Source organism: Molossus molossus, unplaced genomic scaffold, assembly GCF_014108415.1.
Source record: "Molossus molossus isolate mMolMol1 unplaced genomic scaffold, mMolMol1.p scaffold_m16_p_15, whole genome shotgun sequence".
Classification (NCBI taxonomy): domain Eukaryota; kingdom Metazoa; phylum Chordata; class Mammalia; order Chiroptera; family Molossidae; genus Molossus; species Molossus molossus.
In genome coordinates, this window is record NW_023425350.1 from 66,174,477 (window position 1) to 66,194,527 (window position 20,051).

Consider the following 20,051-nt stretch of genomic DNA (forward strand, 5'->3'; position numbering starts at 1 on the left):
GGCCAATGCTCCAACCACTAAGCCAAACCAGCCAGGGCTAAAAGAAATTTTTAAAAAGAGAAAAAAGTTATTTGTATTTATTGATATACTTACTATTTCCAGTATGCTTCATTCCTCTGGGTAGATTCAAATTTGTATCTGGTATGATTTTCCTTCAGCTTACAACTTCTTTTAAAACTTCTTCTACTAGATCTACTGGCAATAAATTCTCTTGGCTTTTGTATGAAAATACCTTTACTTCACCTTCACCTTTGAATGCTATTTTCATTGGATATAGAATTCTAGGATAATGTGGGTTTTTTCTTTCATCATATTAAAGATGTTCTGTTTTGCACTGTTTCTGATAGGAAATTTAAAATTATTCTTATTGTTTTCTTATTTTTTATACTATTTTTCTTTATTGATTTTAGAGAGAAAAGAAGGGAGAGGGGGAGAGAGAGAAACATTGATAAGAGAGAACACTGACTGGTAGCCTCCAGCATGCCCCCTACTGGGAACTTGGCCCACAACTTGGGCATGTGTCCTGACCAGGAATCGAACTGACGACCTCTCGCTGCATGGGCTGATGCTCAACCACTGTGCCACAGTGCCAGGGTTTATTGTATTCTTATTTAATGTCTTTTTTCTCAAACTGTTTTATCACTTTATTAACTTTTAATTTGATTGTGATATGCCTTGGTATGGTTTCGTGTTGATCCTGTTTGAAGAATTCCTTGTATCGTGGGTTTGCAGTTTTCATCAGCTATCATTTTATCTGATCCCTTCCTGGCTCCTCTCCTTCTGAGACTCAGATTACATGTTGGACCACTTGATACTGTTCCACAGGTCACGGATGCTATTCATTTCTTTAAACTTTTTACTCTCTGTAGTCTAGTTTTCATAGTCTGCATTGGTATCTTCAATTTCACTGATTTTGGTTTTCTGTAGTGTTTAATCTGCTTGCTAAACCCATTCAGTGAAGTTTTTACTTTATTTTACACCTTTCATCTCTAGAAGTTCCATTTTGCTCTTTTCTGTATCTTCTATTCATCTCCTTATTATGTTCATGTTTTCCTTTAACTTCAACATATTTATATTAGCTGTCTAAAATTCTTGTCTGTTTTCAGTCATCTCTGTTTTTTCTGGGTCTATTTATATTTCCTGATTTTTCTGATTTTGGGTCCCACTTTCCTGCTTCTTCCTAGTAACTGCTAGGTGTTTACATTTTTTGTTCTTCTTTTAAAGACCACTCAGCTTTATTTTGGAAGACAGCTAAATTGCCTGCAGATCAGCTTTCAAGACTTGTTTTTAATAAACTTTGTTGGTGTGGACTTATGGTGGCCTTTAATCTAGGGCTACTTTAGCCTTAATAATAAGGTATGACTCTTCTGGGGTCTCTACTGACCGTCCCAGATGTTCAATAAAGTCTCATTCCTTTGTGGGATCAGAACTCTACCATCTCTCAATTCTTGGTTGGAGCTGGGAATTGCTTAGCTTATAGCTTCCTAGTAGTTGTTCTATCCTCAGTAATTGCTCTTTGCCTAACCACCTGAAATCTCATTCTAAGTATGCAGAGCTTAGTATTCAGCTAAAGATTTAATGGGACCCAATGCAGATATTTAGAGCTCTTTCCTTGGGCAAAGCCCTTCTCTCTGATACTCTGCCCCATAAATTCCAGCCATTGCAGCCTCCCTGATCCCTAATCTGTTACCTCAACTCAGTGAGACCACCATGCTCTGCTTAGAATTCCCTTCTATGTACTATGTATGACCCAGAAAGTTTCTTCAGACAGAAAATCAGGGACACATCAGGGCTCTCCCCCTTTATTTCCCTTCTCTCAGTAATCAAAATTCTGCATTGCCAGTTGTCCAATGTTTGCAAAGAGATGTTTCATAGACTTTGTCCAGTTCTCTTTATTCACAATGAGAGTGCAAGTCCAAAACCCTTACTCCAGCATGGCTGGGAATAGAATTCCTCTTTACAATTCTTTTTTTAAAGGAAATGATACTGGGATATCTTTATTGTATTAATTTTTCTCCAATCATGAAAGTGTTCAAGATCATAAAACTTCAGACATCATCTCTCTGCAAGTCGCCTTAATTTTAAGTGGTACTCAACAATAATTAACTTTATTTATAAATGATTTTCCTCAATTCATAGCCATGCTAAGATAGAGTAGTGAAAATGGAACAGCATTCCTTACTTATGTACAGTGTATTTAATTTGAATTCCATAAAATCATTTATTTATAAGTAGGAAGAAGTTTCTTTAGTTCTTTGTATTTAATGGCTTAAAACATTTTTCTTTTACAATTCTGGTGGTCAGAAGTCTAAAAATCAATGTGTTTGGAAAGACTGTGTTTCTTTTGGAAGCTTCAGGGAAAAAAATCCATTTCTCTGTGTTTTCTAGCTTCTAGAGGCCAACTGTGTTCTTTTTTTTTCTTTTTTCTTTTTTTTTAATCCTCACCCGAGTATATTTTTTCCATTTTTTTGTACAGATAGAGTGGGAGGGAGAGAGAGGAAGGGAGAGAGAGAGAGAGACATCGACGTGAAGGGACACATCGAGTGGCTGCCACCCGCACGACCAACCAAGGCCGGGGACAAACTGCAACCGAAGTACGTGCCCTTAGCGGAAACCGAACCCGGGTCTCTCCGGACCGCAGGCCGACGCTCTAACCGCTGAGCCAAACTGGCCAGGGCCCAACTGTGTTCTTTTTATTTATTTTTTAATCCTCACCTGAGGACATTTTTGCATTCATCTTCAGATAGAGCGGGAGGAAGGGAGAGAGAAACATCGATGTAAGAGAGACACATCTGCCCTGGCCAGTTTGGCTCAGCGGTTAGAGTGTCGGCCTGCGGTCCGGAGAGACCCGGGTTCGGTTCCCGCTAAGGGCATGTACCTCGGTTGCAGTCTGTCCCCGGCCCTGGTTGGTCGTGCGGGTGGCGGCCACTCGATGTGTCCCTTCACATCGATGTTTCTCTCTCTCTCTCCCTTCCTCTCTCTCCCTCCCATTCTATCTGTACAAAAAATGGAAAAATACCCTCGGGTGAGAATTAAAAAAAAAAAAAAAAAAAAGGTAAAAAAAAAAAAGAGAGACACATCTACTGGTCAGCACCCACATGACCCCAACCAGGGCCAGGGACAAACTGCAACCAAGGTATGTGCCCTTTGTGGGAACCGAACCCAGGTCTCTCTGGTCCATGGGCTGACGCTCTAACCACTGAGCTACAGGCCAGGGCCCAATTGTGTTCTTTAGTGCATGGCCTGTTCCTCCAGGTTCAAAGCACATTACTCCAACATCTGATCTAGTACTGTGGTTACTTCTCTCTCACTTTTCCTCAACATATTGCCTCCCTCTTATAAGGACCTTTGTGATGACACTGGACCCACCCAGATAAGCCAGGATTATCTCCTCACCTCACAATATTTAATTTAATCACTTCTGCACAGTCCCCCTTGCCATGTAAGGTACATTCACAGGTTCTGGGGATTAGAATGTGGACATCTTGGAAGGCCATTATTCTGCCTACCACAGCATGTGAGCACCTGCTTTATTTCCAGCACTAAGCTGGGCTCCAAAAAATCAGAAATGAATAAACATGGCCCCTCTCCCCTGAACAGCTGAATTCCAGGCCAGAGAAATATTTAGTTCTAACAAAATATAAAGTTCCTCTGAGTTCATAAAAGTTCAGTTTTTCTTATGATTAGAATGCAAAATAACTAGGACAATTATAAAAAACATAAAAATCAACTGTCTTACAATATGTAGAAGTAGTTTATTTTTATGAACTAATGCAAAATACACCAAGAGAGTAAGAAACAGGAGACATAAAATGATCATTTACCTCTTATTTGCCTGTCAACAACTCTCATTTCCTTTCTTATCTTCAATGACCACTCATTAACCTGGGAAAGATTTTAGAAAAGGAATTATAAGAGAAGCCAACCTCTTAATTCACCAAATTTTAAAGAATTTTAATTAATTCTACATCCAGGTACAAAATAAACCATTTTCAAAACAGTCTTAGGGCAAAAACCATTTTTTAAATCTATTTAATTACAGTACACAGAAGTCCCAAGCTATTCAAAGATTCTTATCTAAAGGTAGGCAGTAAAAACTATTTTGGACAGGATCTCAGATCTCTGCAGTACATAAAGATTTTCCAAGAGTTGCATGGGTGTGGATAGGTTTTAAGGGTATCAAGATTTTCAGCTCCTACAGATAATTATTTCAAACTCTGCTCTGCCTGGGTCACAGAGAGTTCACCTTTTCCTTCTCCTTTTTAACAATGCTTTTTCCTTTCACAAAAGGATAGTCCTCTAATCTGTTTCCTATTTTCCTGAGAGGCAACACTTCTAAAGCAGTATACATAGGACAACTGGAAATACTGGAGAGGTGTTGAGATAGTAGTGAATGACTATCTGACTCTAATGGTTATCTAATTCTTAGGCAAATGTAAAATGTTTTCCAATTCTTCAGTTTCAAAAAAACTGAAGAAAAATTTGAGTTATCAATTGCTAAATCACTAAAACTAAATTTTACATTAAATCACTATGCGCTTTTTGGCATATGACACAGAAATTCAAAGAAATGATTGACACTGACAGAACAGTATGTCCTTACAATCTACTTATTTATTTATTTATTTATTTATTATTATTATCATATTTTTTAATCCTCACCCAAGGATATTTTCTTTCCCCATTTATCTTCAGATACAGTGGAAGGGAGGGAGAGGGTGCGAGGGAGGGAGGGAGGGGGAGAGAGAGAGAGAGAGAGAGAGAGAAACATCGATGTGAGACACATTGAGTGCTTGCCTCCCGCAGGATCCCAACCAGGGCTGGGGACCAAACTGCAACCAAGATATGTGCCCTTGACCAGGATCGAGCTCTCGACCCTTTGATCCGAGGGCCGAGGCTCTAACCGCTGAGCCAAACCAGCCAGGGCTCACAATGAGATGTCTTATGTACACCCACGGCCATGCTATCCAAGGATCCTCTCCAGCTGGTGCCAGTCTTAGGGCACGAGAAAACTGCCAGAGCCCTGGCACACGGCAAACAGGGCAACTGCCTCATCAGATGAAGGGTGCAACCATGCGCTACAATACAAGCTACTGGAGTCTGCCACCTCTGGGCAATAAACGATTAGCTGGTTCTGGGTCCAAGTGAAGGGTGGTGGTCACATGGCCCAGATTTACACAATCTGTCAGTTCACCTCCAAAGCTCTGGTGGCCTAGTACCAAAAATATGTGGACAGGCTTCCAAGAAGGAGATCAAAGACATTCTCATCCTGTATGACCAGACCATTCTGATAGCTGAGCACCTCTGCTGCAAACTCAAAAAATTCAGAGACCTGGTGCCCAAGATCACTACCAGAAATCCTACCAAAAGCCCTTCATAAGGATCAGGGTTCACCTTAATAATAAACAATGGTTATGAGATTTAAGGTTAAAATAATAATAACAATAATAATAGTAATAATAATAAACAGGAACAGAACAGATGCTGAACCCTTTAGCCTTCATTCATGAATATATAAACTAAATGGCATTAAAAAATCCATACCATTAAGAGAAGATGTATTTCCAATAAATTTGACTTTTAATGATTAAATTAAAATCATTAATTAATAAAATCTGTTAAACATTTATTATACAACAACTACAGTAACTCCAATTTTCCACCCAGAAGAAATATTAAAGTACTTAAAGCTGTATGGTTATACAATTAAAGAAATTTTTAATGTTATATTTATATATGTTTTTAACTGAAATTCACATAACATGATTAGCTATTTTAAAGAGTACAATTCAGCATTCGTGCCTTCACAATGTTGTGCAATTACCAACTCTCCCTATCTCAAACTTTTTCAACGTGTCTGAAGAAAACACTACACCCTTTAAGTAATCTCTCCCTATGTCCCTTTCCCCCATTCCTTTGCAACCACTAACCGGCTTTTTATCTCTAGTGATCTGCTTATTTTGAATATTTCATATAAAAGGAATCATACCATTTGGGAGGTTTTGTGTCTGGTGTCTTTCATTTAATATACTGTTTTCGAGGCTCAACTATGTTGTAACATGTACCAATACTTCAGTCCTTTTTATAGCTGAAGTATGTATATACCACAACTTACTTATCCATTCATCAGTTGATAGCTATTTGGGTTGTTATATTTTGGTTACTGTAACATCACTATGAACATTTGTGTACAAGTATTTGAGTACCTATTTTCAATTCTTTTGGGTATATACCTATGAGTGAAACTGCTGGGTCATATGGTAATTCTGTTTAACTCTTTGAGGAACTCCAAAGCTGTTTTTCAAAGGGTCTTCACCATTTGTCAGTCCCACCAGCAATATATAGGGTTCTTATTTCTCCACATCCTTGCTGACAGTTATCTTCTAATATTTTCTATTATAGACAGTCAACTGACCTATTAAGCAGTACCTCAGTTAAGTTGAATATCTCTGTGTGCTTGCTGACTATCTGTATATTCCCTATATTTTTAAGTTCAGTTGTCTTTTTGTTATTGAGATCTTTATATATTCTCATATTTGAACCTTATCAGATATATGATTTGCAAATATTTTCTCCCATTCTGTAAATTATCTTTTCTACTTTCTTGATAATATCCTTTGATGCACAAAAGCTTTTTTTTTAAAAAAAAAAATTTTCTTTATTGTTTTTAGAGAGAGAGGAAAGGAGAGGGAGAGAGAGAAACGGAAACATCGATGAGAGAGAACATCAATTGGCTGCCTCCTGCATGTCCCCCATCGGGAACTGGGCCCACAACCTGGGCATGTGCCCTGACTAGGAATCAAACTGGCAACCTCTTGGTGCATGGGTCAGTGCAACTACTGAGCCGCGCTGGCCGGGCAATGCACAAAAGCTTTTAATTACGATGAATTCCAATTTGTTTTTTCTTTTGTGGCTAGTACTTTTGGTGTCACAGTGAAGAATCCACTGTCAGATAGGAGGTCATGAAGATTTACCCCTATTGTTTTTTTGTCAAAGACTTTTGTTTTTGCTGTTTGTTAATCCTCACCTGAGGATATTTTTTCATTGATTTTTAGATAGACAGGGAGGACAGGAGAGAGAGAGAGAGAGAGAGAGAGAGAGAGAGAGAGACTGGGAATCAAAACATACTCTAACCGCTGAGCCAAACTGGCCAGAGCAAAATTACTTTTATAAATCTAAGTGTTATGAATGTGGAGAAAGTAGACACTTAAATTATGCCTGTCCTAAAAATATGCTTGGAGAACATGACCCTCCAAAGAAGAAAGATAATTCCTGACCGAGAAGAAGAAATGGGAGAGGGAGAAGGAAGAGGAGATGAATGGGAGACGCTGCGCTTGCCAGCCTCAGCCAGGCCATAGGTTTCCAGAAAGCCCCAAACTGAAGAACAAAAACACGGAAACTCAGTTCAGGGGGTCCCTCAACATCAGATGATTCAAGGGGCCCGAGGATAGAGAAAAGCACATATTTCAGTAATGAGAGAGAACTTAGTGATTAAAATTATATTTACTGTGTAAATATAAATATAACAATAAAAAATAAATCTTGGAGTACCAAGTTTAGTTGAGACCAAAGACTACTTTTAGAATTTGAGCATAAAAACACTTAGTATCAAATAATTTTTTACTATAAAATAGTTCATAGGGAATTTAAAATATTTGAAGTATCACATTTCTATCTTGATTTAACAGAGTAATAAAAATCAAGATTGACTAATAACCATTAATATTAAAGTTTACTTGAATTTAAAAATACTATCATAGTAATGCTATTTTCATCCCAAGAAAAATATATTAAAAGTATTTGAGAGTGCATTATAAAAGTTTATTTATGTCTCACTGGTTTATATGAGGACTTTTAAAATAAATTTCATTTTTATTTAATTTTTTAAAAATGTTTTTATTGATTTTTTTAGAGTGACACATCGATTGGGTGCCTCGTGTACGCCCCCCGGAGGGATTGAACCAGCAACCTGGGCTTATGCCCCAACCAGGAATCAAACTGGGACCTCTCGGTAAGGTCAGCGGGCTCCGAGGAGTCACATGACTGGGAAATGGATGGCCAGAGGAGAAATCGAAACCTAACTCCGGATGCTCTGCCTTACCAGGATGTGGCTGAGGGGACACTCCTGGTCACGCCCACCATCCATCCCAGCCAATCAACATAGCCACTCCCAAATCTCCCCAGCAGCTAGCCGGTCACCTGACGCCACACCTAATCACCCCAGCCAGGTCCCTAACGTCCCTGTAAATCTTCACCGGGTGAAAGTAGCACCTTCCTGGCCTCAGCCACGTGGACCAGTGAACCTCACCCAGGAACGCTTCAATAAAACTTTCTTGCCCGCTTTTGCAGCTCCGTTCTCTTTCTTCCTTGGAGAGACACCTTACATTTGGTGCCGAAATCCCGAAGGAGCTTGAGCCTGCCCAGCGCTCCTCTCTCTCTCTCCCGAGGATGACCAGGGACCACTGACCTTCCACCCAGTTCGGCCCACGGTGTGGTAAGTCCCCTGCCTCTGGCCACTCCTCAGTTCTCTCCCGCTCCGGGGCTCCCTGTCCTTAATCGCAGCTGCGTCAGGGACCTCCAACCTGTCGTGGGGTTCCACGGAGAGGTCCCAGAAGCCCCCCACTCTATCCATCCATCCGGTGACGAGAGTGAATTGCAGGGCGCCAATTCTCAACTCCGATCACTACGGGACTGAGGCCCACCATGGACAATCAGGAATCTCAACCAGATCCCAAAATACCTCTAGCCCTGGCCAGATTGGCTCAGCGGTTAGAGCCTCGGCCTGCGGTCCAGAGAAACCCAGGTTCGGTTCCTGCTAAGGGCGCATACCTTGGTTTTAGCTTGTTCCGGACCCTGGTTGGGTTATGCAGGTGGCAATCACTCAGTGTGTCCCTTTCGCGTCGATGTTTCTCTCTCTCTCTCAATTCCTCTCTCTCCTCCCATTCTATCTGAACAAAAAAGGAAAAAATGTCCTCAGGTGAAGAAAAACAAACAAACAAAAACAAAAACACCTCTAGGGTGTCTCATTTTAAATCTCTCAAAAAGAGATCCTTCCCTAAAGAAGAAGAAACTGTTCTCCACTGTGGCCTGGCCACAGTACCCACTGGACAACCAGTCCAGATGGCCTCCTGAAGGGACTTTTGATTTTACCACACTCACTGATTTAGGAAACTTTTGCCAAAGAAATGGGAAATGGTCGGAAATCCTATATATTCAGGCTTTTTGGTATTTGCGATCCCGTCCTAAGCTTTGTGCCTCCTGTTCCACAGCACAGGTCCTCCTAGCTAAAGACACCCCCTCCAGACCCTCCGCTCCTGACCTCTCCTCGTCAGCCAACCCCCCAAAGGAACTGTCCTCGCCTTCCATCCGGCCTGACCCCTCTTAACTCTCCTCCACTTTACCCTGACCCATCCGCCTCTAACCGTCCTCTGCCCTCCATCTCGACTTCCACTCTCTTCTCCCGTCAGCACTCACACGCGGCCATATCATGACCCACGGGAAGGAGCCAACCTCCTCTGTCCTCTCCGTGAGGTAGCGGGAGCACAGGGACTTGTGCGGGTCCATGTCCCCTTTTCTCTCTCCGATCTATCCACTACCAAAAAGCGTTTAGGATCTTATGCTACCAATCCACAGCCTTTATCAAAGGGTTCAGATATCTCACTCAGGCTTAGGACCTTACCTGGCATGATCTCTATGTCATTATGTCCTCTACCCTCATCCCCAACGAACACGATTGGATCCGAACCGCGGCACGGGCCCATGCCGATCAGCTACATCTTACAGACGACCAGATGCCCATTGGGACTCAGTGGTTAGAGCCAAAGAGTTGCAAACCAAAGAGTCTCGGGTTCAAGGGCATGTACCTCAGTAGTGAGTTTGATCCCCAGCCCCGGTCGGGGTCCCACTGGAGGCAGCCAATTGATGTATCTCTCTCACAACCAAGGCTGGGGATGAATCCCGACTGAGGTACGTGCCCTTGACCAGAACTGAACCCGTGACTCAGTGATCCGTAGGCCAATGCTCTAAGCACTAAGCAAAACCGGCCAGGGCATAAGACATCCTTTAAAAAGGAAGGGAAAAGGTCACAAATTAGGAGAAGATTTCTGCAACCATATGAATAGCAACAAATAAAAAGTATTTATAGCCCTGGCCAGTTTGGCTCAGCGGTTAGAGCGTTGGCCTGCAGTCCGGAGAGACCGGGGTTCGGTTCCTGCTAAGGGCATGTACCTCGGTTGCAGTTTGTCCCCGGCCCTGGTTGGTCGTGCGGGTGGCAGCCACTCGGTGTCCCTTTCGCATCGATCTTTCTCTCTCTCTCTCTCTTCCTCTCTCTCCCTCCCACTCTATCTGTACAAAAAAATGGAAAAATGTCCTCGGGTGAGGATTAAAAAAAAAAAAGTATTTATAAAGACTTGTATCCAGAATATATAAAGATTGCCTATGGCCCTGGCCAGTTTGGCTCAGCGGTTAGAGCGTCGGCCTGCGGTCCGGAGAGACCCGGGTTCGGTTCCCACTAAGGGCACGTACTTCGGTTGCAGTTTGTCCCCGGCCCTGGTTGGTCGTGCGGGTGGCAGCCACTTGATGTGTCCCTTCACGTCGATGTTTCTCTCTCTCTCTCTCCCTTCCTCTCTCTCCCTCCCACTCTATCTGTACAAAAAAAAAAAAGGAAAAATATCCTCGGGTGAGGATAAAAAAAAAAAAAAAAGATTGCCTATGAATCAATGTCTCTTTTCCTTTCCTTTAAAATTGAATGCTGAACATTGTATATAAAAACTAGCTAGAGCCCTAGCCAATCTTGCTCAGTGGTTAGAGCGTCGGCCAAAGTATCATGGGTTCGATTGCGGTCAAGGGCGCATACTTCGCCTGTGGTTTGTTCCCAGTTGGGGTCGTGCAGGAGGCAACCACTCGATGTGTCCCTTTCATGCTGATGTTTTTCTCTCTCTCCCTCCCTCCCACTCTATCTGAAAATTATTGGAAAAACATTCTCGGGTGAAAATTAAAAAAAAAAAAGGCTGGATAACCTAAGTCCTGGATGAGGCTATCTTCTTCCAGAGAAGATTTACATTTGCTTCAGGTAAACATCTAACCTAAGAGCACTGGCAACTGGTTCTTAATTAAGTTTAATGAATCCAATCAGTGACAGAGATCATTTGAAACTGGATTTCAGTCTTTGTGCAGGCTGGTTTATTTTGTGCTCATTGTTACTGCTAGAGTGTATCAGAGTCCCAACCAAAACTCTGGGATTTACCGGAGTCCCTTATCATTGGTGAACTCCAATTTTTGAACCCTCTAACCACAGGGTTTATCAAAAGCTCTACTCAAATTCTCAGTTTTTCAACCACTGCATTAGGAATCAGAGGATCTCTCTCTCTCTCTTTTTTTGTATTTATCTTCCAACAGAGCAGGAAGGAGAGAGAGAGAGGAAGAGAGAGAGGGAAACATCGACGTGAAAGGGACACATCGAGTGGCTGCCACCCGCACAACCCCAACCATGGCTGGGGACAAACCGCAACCGAGGTACATGCCCTTAGCAAGAACCAAACCCGGGTCTCTCTGGACCGCAGGCCAACGCTCTAACCGCTGAGCCAAACTGGCCAGGGCTTTTTTTTTATCCTCACCGGAGGACTTTTTTTGCATTTATCTTCAGATAGAGTGGAAGGGAGAGAGGGAGGAAGAGAGAGAGAAACATCAATGTGAGAGAGACACATCGACTGGTTGCCACCCACGCAACCCCAACCGGGGCCAGGGACAAACTGCAACCAAGGTACATGCCCTTAGCAGGAACCGAACCTGGGACTCTCCTGTCCGTGGGCCGATGCTCTAACTGCTGAACCAAACCGGCCAGAGCCAGAGGATCTCTTTAGGGAGAAAGTAGTCCCAAATAATTGGGCTCATTTAATTGGGCTTCCCTCTTCTCTAGGATCTTGATTTTGCAATACTTCATTGCCTTGGTAGCTTTCAGTGATTTTATTTATTTATTTTTTTATCCTTACCTGAGGATTTTTCCATTTCTGTTCAGATAGAGTGGGAGGGAGAGAGAGGAAAAGAAAGAGAGAGAGAAAGAGCGAGAGAAACATCGACGTGAAAGGGACACATTGAGTGGCTGCCTCCTGCACGACCCCAACCAGGGCTGGGGACAAACTGCAATAGAGGCACGTGCCCTTGGCAGGAATCAAACCCGCAACTCATTGGTCTGCGGGCTGACGCTCTAACTGCTGAGCCAAACCGGCCAGGGCATGATTTTAAATAGTTATACTTTTTATCTAACTCTTCTAGTATTTTTAGCAGGAGGGTTGGTTGAAAACAACCTAGTTTCTAATCACCCTCATGATTTTTTAAAGAATATATCTCTTATCTAATTAAAAAGTCTAGAAGCAAGAACACTCCAGTGTCAGTAAGCACCATGAGCATATAAATTTTGGTTTCTAAATACCATTCTCACTAAAAGAAACCAGTGCTCCTTGGAAAAATGGCTAACTCCAGGTCTCAGGCTAGGAGATTCAAATCACAGTGCTATCGAAAAAAATTACTATGTTCAAACCTAATGCCCCACCTGAAAGTAATATATTGTATGTCAACTATAATTGAAAAAACTTTTTAATTATTTTAAAAAAGAAAGAAACCTAATCCCCAAATGTGATGGTATTGGGAGGTGGGGGCCTTTGGGAAGTAATTAGGTCATAAGGGTAGAGCCCTCATGCATAGGTTTAGTGCCCTTATATAAGAGACCCCAGAAACTTGACTCCTCCTTCTGTCATGTGAAGATACACTGAATCTATGGGTGCCTTGATCTTGGACTTTCCAGCCTCCAGAACTGTGATAAATTTACATTGTGAATAAACTACTCAACCTATGGCATTTTGTTATAGCAGGGACTAAGGTAGTATATAGTGAAATTAACTTGCCATCCTACTTCCAACCCTCAGCTATCTAGCTCCTCTCCCTAAAGGCAAACTCTGTAAACCAGGATTTTTGTGTATCCTTCAAGATTTAAAACATACGTAAAACTAGAAATTAGCCAAAAGCAACAAATACAAGTGAACTCAGGTCAAAGTTTGCGCGTCCTAATCACTCTCAGATGCTATATAGAAGACGGTCAACTAGGCTATACTCCAAATGTGTAAGCATTTTCTTCACACCACCTCTACTTCTGTCCATCAAGCCAATACTTCATAGACACTTTATCCTTGTTAAAAGGAGTCCCAGCGGATAATAAAGAAATACATGACCTGCTTGTTTTTAAACAATGTTTTTTCTTTATTGATTTTAGAGAGAGGGAGAGATAGAAACATCAATGAGAGACAACATCAATTAGCCACCTCCTGCATGCCCCCCCACCGGAGATTTGGCCAACAATCTGGGCATGTGCCCTGACTGGGAATTAACCGGCGACCTCCTGGTGCATGGGTTGATGTTCAACCACTGAGCCACACCAGCCACGCGAAATACATGACCTTTTCTCTCAAGCTTACAATTTTGCTAAAGAGACAAAGTAGAAAAGAAATATATTTTCCCAGGATAACCCATTCTCTAATGTCTTCCCTGATCTGAATTCCGTCTAAAACTGAGCTCTGAGGCTCCTTCCCCTCCACCATCACATCCCACCAAACCTGCCCTTCTCCTGAATTCTCTTAATTTCAGATCATGGTACTAACACTCAGGGTAGGTTTGATGGGGGTGGGGTTAAACAGAAACCTAACAGTGATCTTTGAATTTTCATCCCACATCCAGTAAATGAGCAAACTCTGATTATATATTCTAAATATTTCTAAACTCATCCTTATCCTCTCTATCCCCATTTCCACTTAGCTATGTATAGACCCACATCATTTCTCATCTGAGTCACTAACTGGCCTCCATACTAAGTCTCTTCTCTCCAACTCTTACTCCAAACCACTACTCTGAATGCTTCCCATGGTCATGGTACATGGCCCTTTGCTAGTCTGCCTTCTCTACCTACCTCTCCCTCACTCCTGCATCCCATTCAGATATAACAGTATTTCTTCCTCCAACCACTCTGAACTATTTTCTGGTTCCTCCAAGCTATGTTCCACACTTCCTCACCTTGTATATGCAGTTTACCTTGCTTAAAATGCCTCCCTTTTCATAATGCTGTACCAACCCATCCACCTGGCTAACTCCTGTGATGACAAGACCCAATACCCTCCCAGACCAGTTAATCACCTCCCCACTCTGAACAGTTAATCATTCCCTCCATTGTGACATCACAGATCTTGTACAAACTTATATTATTGCTGTTATTTACATGTCAGTCTCCCCTAGTAAATTGGTATTCTTTGAAGTTCTCATCCAGTTTTTATAAAGCTGATGGTCAACCCAATGCACAACAATAAACGAATGTTTAAAAAACAGAAAAATAAACAAATGTTTGTTGTATAAATTAAGTGAATGAAGCTTTATCTTTTTTTCCACATTCCATTCTCCTTTTCTTCCCTTTTCTGATAGCACCCCACAACCATGAGTCATGACCCAGTCTAAATTATAAGTTAGTAATATGATTTTAGAATTCTGATGCCATGGAAGGGGACTACTCTACCCAAAAGCTAAATCAGTGAAGTCCCTAAGTAAAAATAGCAATTTTCCAACAGAACCTTAACTCCAAGAGAAGTATCTTTCCAGTAGAATCTCAAGTCCTCTTGATTCCCATCCCAAGAGAATGACAGGTTTCTAAATTAATTACAAGATTTCCTCATCCTCAGCAGGCCCAATCTAGTCTTAACTTGAACACTTTCTTGTTTAAGATATAACAAGTTTCACCACTAAAATGTTTTCACCAGTGTCTGAGATGCCTGGGGGCAGAGACTTTAGTCTGTAAAGCTTCTTATATAGCTAACATTTACTTGAGTTCCCTGGAAACACCCATTTTAGCACGGTTTGACTTTAAACCTTACTTAACCTTATTTTTGATACTCATTCATCACTGGATAGTTATTTAGCACCTACTCCGTGCTGCATACTATACCAGAGCTCTGGGAACACCACCCATAATATATCTTACTTGCCTGACCTGACTTGTTACCTGACTTGTGGCTTACGTGACAACCATGATGGTGTGGCATGTCTGCATCTGACCCGTTTATCCTGTGCTGGGACCAAGACCCACATGCCCTCATCTTCCAGTCCCCAGTGGAGAGCATTCTATATAAATTTCTAACTCAAGAGTTGCCCAGCTGAGATTATAGCCTTTAGTCAAATCTCTACTTTTTTTCTCTAACTTTTCTTCTCTCTCTGCCAGCATTATCTTATTTTGTCTTTAAAATGTTTTCACTTAACTTCTTTTATAAAGTTGAACATATAATTTTTCCTTCTCCCTCTTAAAAAAAACAACTAACAAAACAAAAACATCAGACGTTACTTGTCTTCTTATTCATACATGGCTCCCAATACAGTGTCAGTAGCTCTACAGAGAATAAAGCATTTCTCATCTCTGCTTTATTGGCACTTTCTGGAATTACAAACTCTATGCTAAATAATTGTGGCAGGTGACAAAACTCTTTGCTTGGCCATAAATCACAAGGTATAAAGAGAGCTTGGTAGAAGCTGAACTTAAAGCAAACACAGACATTCTTCTGACAAATTTGAACAAGATATAATCAGAACTGAAAGGGAAGCTTGGAGTACTGTGAAGGGGAACTTGAAGAAAAACTTGAGCAGGGTATGTCCAGCACCAGTAAAAGTAAAAAATCTAATTCTAAATAGCTGAGAACCAAATCACAGGAAGAGATGTGTGGAAAACATGACAGTGGAGGGACAAGTCACTTCTGATTACTCCAGTCTGGGGGTGATCACTCCAATCTTGAATTACTATAACTATATATGTGGTACCCAATCCAGACTTGTTCTTGTAATGCTTATCTTACTCTCTTGATAAATTCCTTGGCTATCTATTGCATCTTTATAATCTCCCACTGGCAGGCATATTTAAAAACAAAAAAACAATCCCATGCATCAATCTTGAGATTTTTCTGGTGTTAATTTATTTTCCCAGGAAGGTGACCTCACTGAAATAGTATACTAACATCATGTTCTCAGCAATTATAGTTATCATCTAAAAACAGTGTAAGTGTGCCCTGACAGATTTGGCTCAGTGGTTAGAGCGTTGGCCTGCAGACCAAAGAGTTGAGGGTTTGATTCTGGTCAAGGGTATGTACCTCAGTTGCGGTTCATCCCCAGCCAGGGTCCTGTGGGAGGTAACCAGTCGATGTGTCTCTCTCACATCTATGTCTCCCTCTCTCTCCCTCCCTCCCTCCCACTCTATCCACAGATAAATAAAAAAAAATCCTTGTGTGACGATTAAAATAAATAAAAGTTAAAAAGTGTGTTAAAGAAATAATATATATACTAGAAATCCGTTAAATAGTAATGAGACCATTTTCCCAGAACTGTGTTTCATTTTATGAATGGCAAAGGCCAAACAGTGAAGGTAATCATCTTTCCCTAACATGGAAAATATACTTCTAAAATAACAAGCATCTTAGAATGCATACATGCCACAAAATGTGCATTTACAGAATATTCTACATTGGCAAATGTCCCTGTAAAACTAAGTTGCCTGAGGGAACTAATATTTATTGAATACCTACTGTTCCAGGACCAATGATTAATAAATATAATCAAAATTAACACATTATATGCCAGTAACTTCATGATGCACAACACTGGTTTTAAAAATATTCCTGCCAGCCCTGGCCAGTGTGGCCCAATTGGTTGAGCGTTGTCCAGTGCACTGAAGGCTTGTCCTTTCTGGTGGAGGCACATGCCCAGGTTGCAGGTTCGGTCACGTTCAGGAGGCAACCCGATTTCTCTCTCTCTCCCTTAAAAAAAAAAAATCAATAAAAACATACTAAAAAATAAAAATGTGCCTGCCAGTGAGGAACAGGCAAGATTATTTATTAAATAAAGAAGTTCAGGGATCTCATCAAAATTCAAATGATTATTCATAAGGTCTTGTGTAGGACCTGAGTTTTCTAACAAGCTCCTAGGTGATGCTGATGCTACTGCTCTGCACTTAGATAGCAACATTGTAAAACTTATAAAGAATTAACCCTGGCTAGCACTGCTAGCTAAAACTTTACAGCCTTTCATCTTCAATGATTCTATAGTGATAATATTATCATTCCTACTTGACAGACAAGGCTAGGGCACAGAAAAATGACTTTTAATAGATCACAAGGCTGATAAGTGGGGAACCAGGATTCAAACTTAGGTAGACTTGACCCTGCAGGGCACTCTAAACCACTACATGTTATCTCAGTTAACAGGCAGATCAGAATTCAAAGCCAGGGTCAGTTATCTTCGGTGCCATTCTTCCGAGTAGAGTCTTGCTGTAATTAATGTGTCGGGACATCATAATGCCACCCAGCAGGGGAAAGACAAAACGGAGCCTCCCTCTCACTACAGGAAGAACTGCCGACGGGTCGGCAAAAGCCTGGATCTTCCCGCGAGAGACCGGGAACAACACTCAGGCAGCGGCAGGTCCGCTGGTTGGCCGAACGCAGGCGTCAGGGGGCGGGGCCTGCACCAAGGGTTCCGGGAGGGACGTACCAACGTGCGCAGGGGAGGGGTTTCCAGGGTTAGCACTACGTTGCTGCCTTTGCACCCTGCGCGGATGCTGAGCAACTCTTAACTCAGGCCCTCTTCTCCCTTGAGGAGTGAGTGCTGAAGTGCCGGGGCTCTCTTTGGCCAAAGCTGTCTCCTTAGAGACTCTTCTTCCGGCCCCTCAGTCGAGTGGGAAGCCCCGGAAATGGCGGCCGAAGGTACTTAGCCAGTCGGAGTGGGAGAGTGTCCAGTCGCTTTACCAACTGCACCACGCCTCGCGCAAATCCACCCACTCCTTTGCCGCCACCGTAGCCCTTACCAGCTCTTTGGGCGGCTTCTCCTGGGTTTTTCCAAACAGCCCCATGGCTTATTGAACTCGTCTTGCCCTCTTCCGGCCTTCGTTCCCTGCTCCCAGGCAGGTCCCGGGCAGCCGCCTGGGCGGGGCCGGTGAGAGGGAAGGAGTCGAGACGCCCGGAGAAGGGAGCGGCCGCAGTAGGGCACTACGCATGCGCAGAACGGTCGGGCGGAGTTTTGTCAGAAAGGTTGACGCAATTGCGCATATTCTGGGACGGGATTTCCGAAGGGAGGTGTTGGTTGTTTTTTTCGTGAGCTATATAAGTGATTTATCTGGAAGATAGGAATTCATTGACTCCACCTGGAATTACAGCTGCTCCAGGTACAGCACCTACACCTATATATTGTTGCGCCGGAAGGTCGTATCTCCACCCAGGCAAAGTACGATTACAACCGCTTTCCAAACAGCTTCACCTTGTCGGCGACTCGCAGGCAGCAACCAGCAGAGCTACTCCTCCCCTCTGTTGTCACCACCATCAATCACCTCGTCCTTAAAACCTGGGCATCATCGTCTCTCCCCTTCTTACCAGTTCCCAACAGTTGTAAACTTCTCAATATGTTTGGACTCCAGCCCTTTGCTTTCCATCCCAAGTATCCCAGCTTTTATTCAGGCCACAGCCATTTCAGACGTGGGTGACGTGTGTGTGCTCTTACACTCCAAATGGACCCTGGCCTTAATCAGATTCTCTGAAGAATCCGTCACTAAAAAGGACTAGACAACCTCCAGCTGGCCAGTCTGATTGAACTACACCTGTGAGCTGATGGTTGCTGTTATTACCTCCCCTCATGATGGTGAAGAGACCATACATTTAGTGCTTCAACCCCATACTCCCATCTCGTGGAAATATAATGCGGTACAATCACTTTAAAAACATTTTGACAACTTCTGAAAATGCTGAACACACCTATCTTATGTCATTCCACTGCTAGCTATTTATCCAAGAGGAGAAAAAGCATATGGCCTTACAAAGACTTGTACACAATGTTCATAGCATTTTTATTTATAATAGACAACTAAAAATAATTCAAACGTCCATCAACAGGTGAATGGATAATCCAATTGTGATAGATCCATACAATAGAATACTACTCAGCATTAAAAAGACCAAGATTTTGATACATGGAACAACATGGATGAATCTCAAAATAATTATGCTGAGTGAAAGAATCCAGAAAAAAGCCCATAACGTATGATATAGTATTCTAGAAAATGGAAACTATAGTGACAGAAAGCAGATAACTGGTTGCGAGGGGACTGGTTGGCTCAGAAAAGAAGGAGTAATTGTGAAGAGACAAAAGGAAGCGTTTAGGGGTGATGGAAATTATCTTAATTGTGGTGATGGTTTCACAGATGTATACAGTGTGAACACAAATGACACTATGTACAGTTTATGTCAATCATACTTAGTGTACTTCTTTACAAAATAATGGTACGTATTCATTGTAAAAAGTATATCCCTGATTTATACTTCCTCAGGGATAAAGGTCTCAAAGGATTCACACCAACTAGTTACTGTCAATATTATAATGATTATAAATAGTTGGTGTGAATCCTTTGAGACCCTTTTCTTTGGATAATATACCATGCTTTTATTTAATTGAGTTATTATACATTTTATTCTGCAATCTCCTTTTATTATTATTTTTTTCTTTATTGATTTTACAGAGAGAGGAAGGGACAGGGAGAGAGAGACAGAAACATTGATGAGAGAGAAACATCAACTGGCCACCTCCTGCACACTCCCCACTGGGGATCAAGCCCACAACCCAGCATGTGTACCAACCAGGAATCAAACCAGCGACCTCTTGGTGCGTGGGTCGATGCTCCACCACTAAACCACACTGGCCAGACTCTGCAATTTTCTTTTTTTAAAAAAATGTATCTTTATTGTTGAAAGTATTATAGATGTTCCATCTTTTTTACCCATTGACACCCTCCTCCCCAGTCCCGCCCTTGCCCCCCTCCCCCTTCACCACACTATTGTTTGTGTCCATTGGTTATGCATATATGTATATAAATTCTTTGGTTTATCTCTTCCCAACCCCTCACCCCCCCTTCTCTCTGAGGTTTGTCAGTCTGTTCCCTACTTCCAGTATCTGGATCTCTTTTGATCATCAGCTTATTTTGTTCATGATAATTC

The 20,051-nt window shown here is 42.0% G+C and overlaps 1 protein-coding gene and 1 pseudogene across 1 annotated transcript in view; one reads left to right on the top strand and one right to left on the bottom strand.

Moving 5' to 3' along the window:
- The window catches only part of CHMP3 (charged multivesicular body protein 3), a 54,662-nt gene extending 36,660 nt beyond the window's left edge, over window positions 1–18,002 (bottom strand). Inside the window, exons 1-2 of the mRNA XM_036262483.1 lie at window positions 17,876–18,002; window positions 3,825–3,885 (exon numbers count right to left, since the gene is read on the bottom strand). Coding sequence (XP_036118376.1) covers window positions 3,825–3,885; window positions 17,876–17,920 — 106 coding nt within the window. The 5' untranslated portion in view covers window positions 17,921–18,002. The remainder of the gene's footprint in view (window positions 1–3,824; window positions 3,886–17,875) is intronic.
- LOC118631099 lies at window positions 4,961–5,418 on the top strand (annotated as a pseudogene).
- Window positions 18,003–20,051: the final 2,049 nt, after the last annotated feature.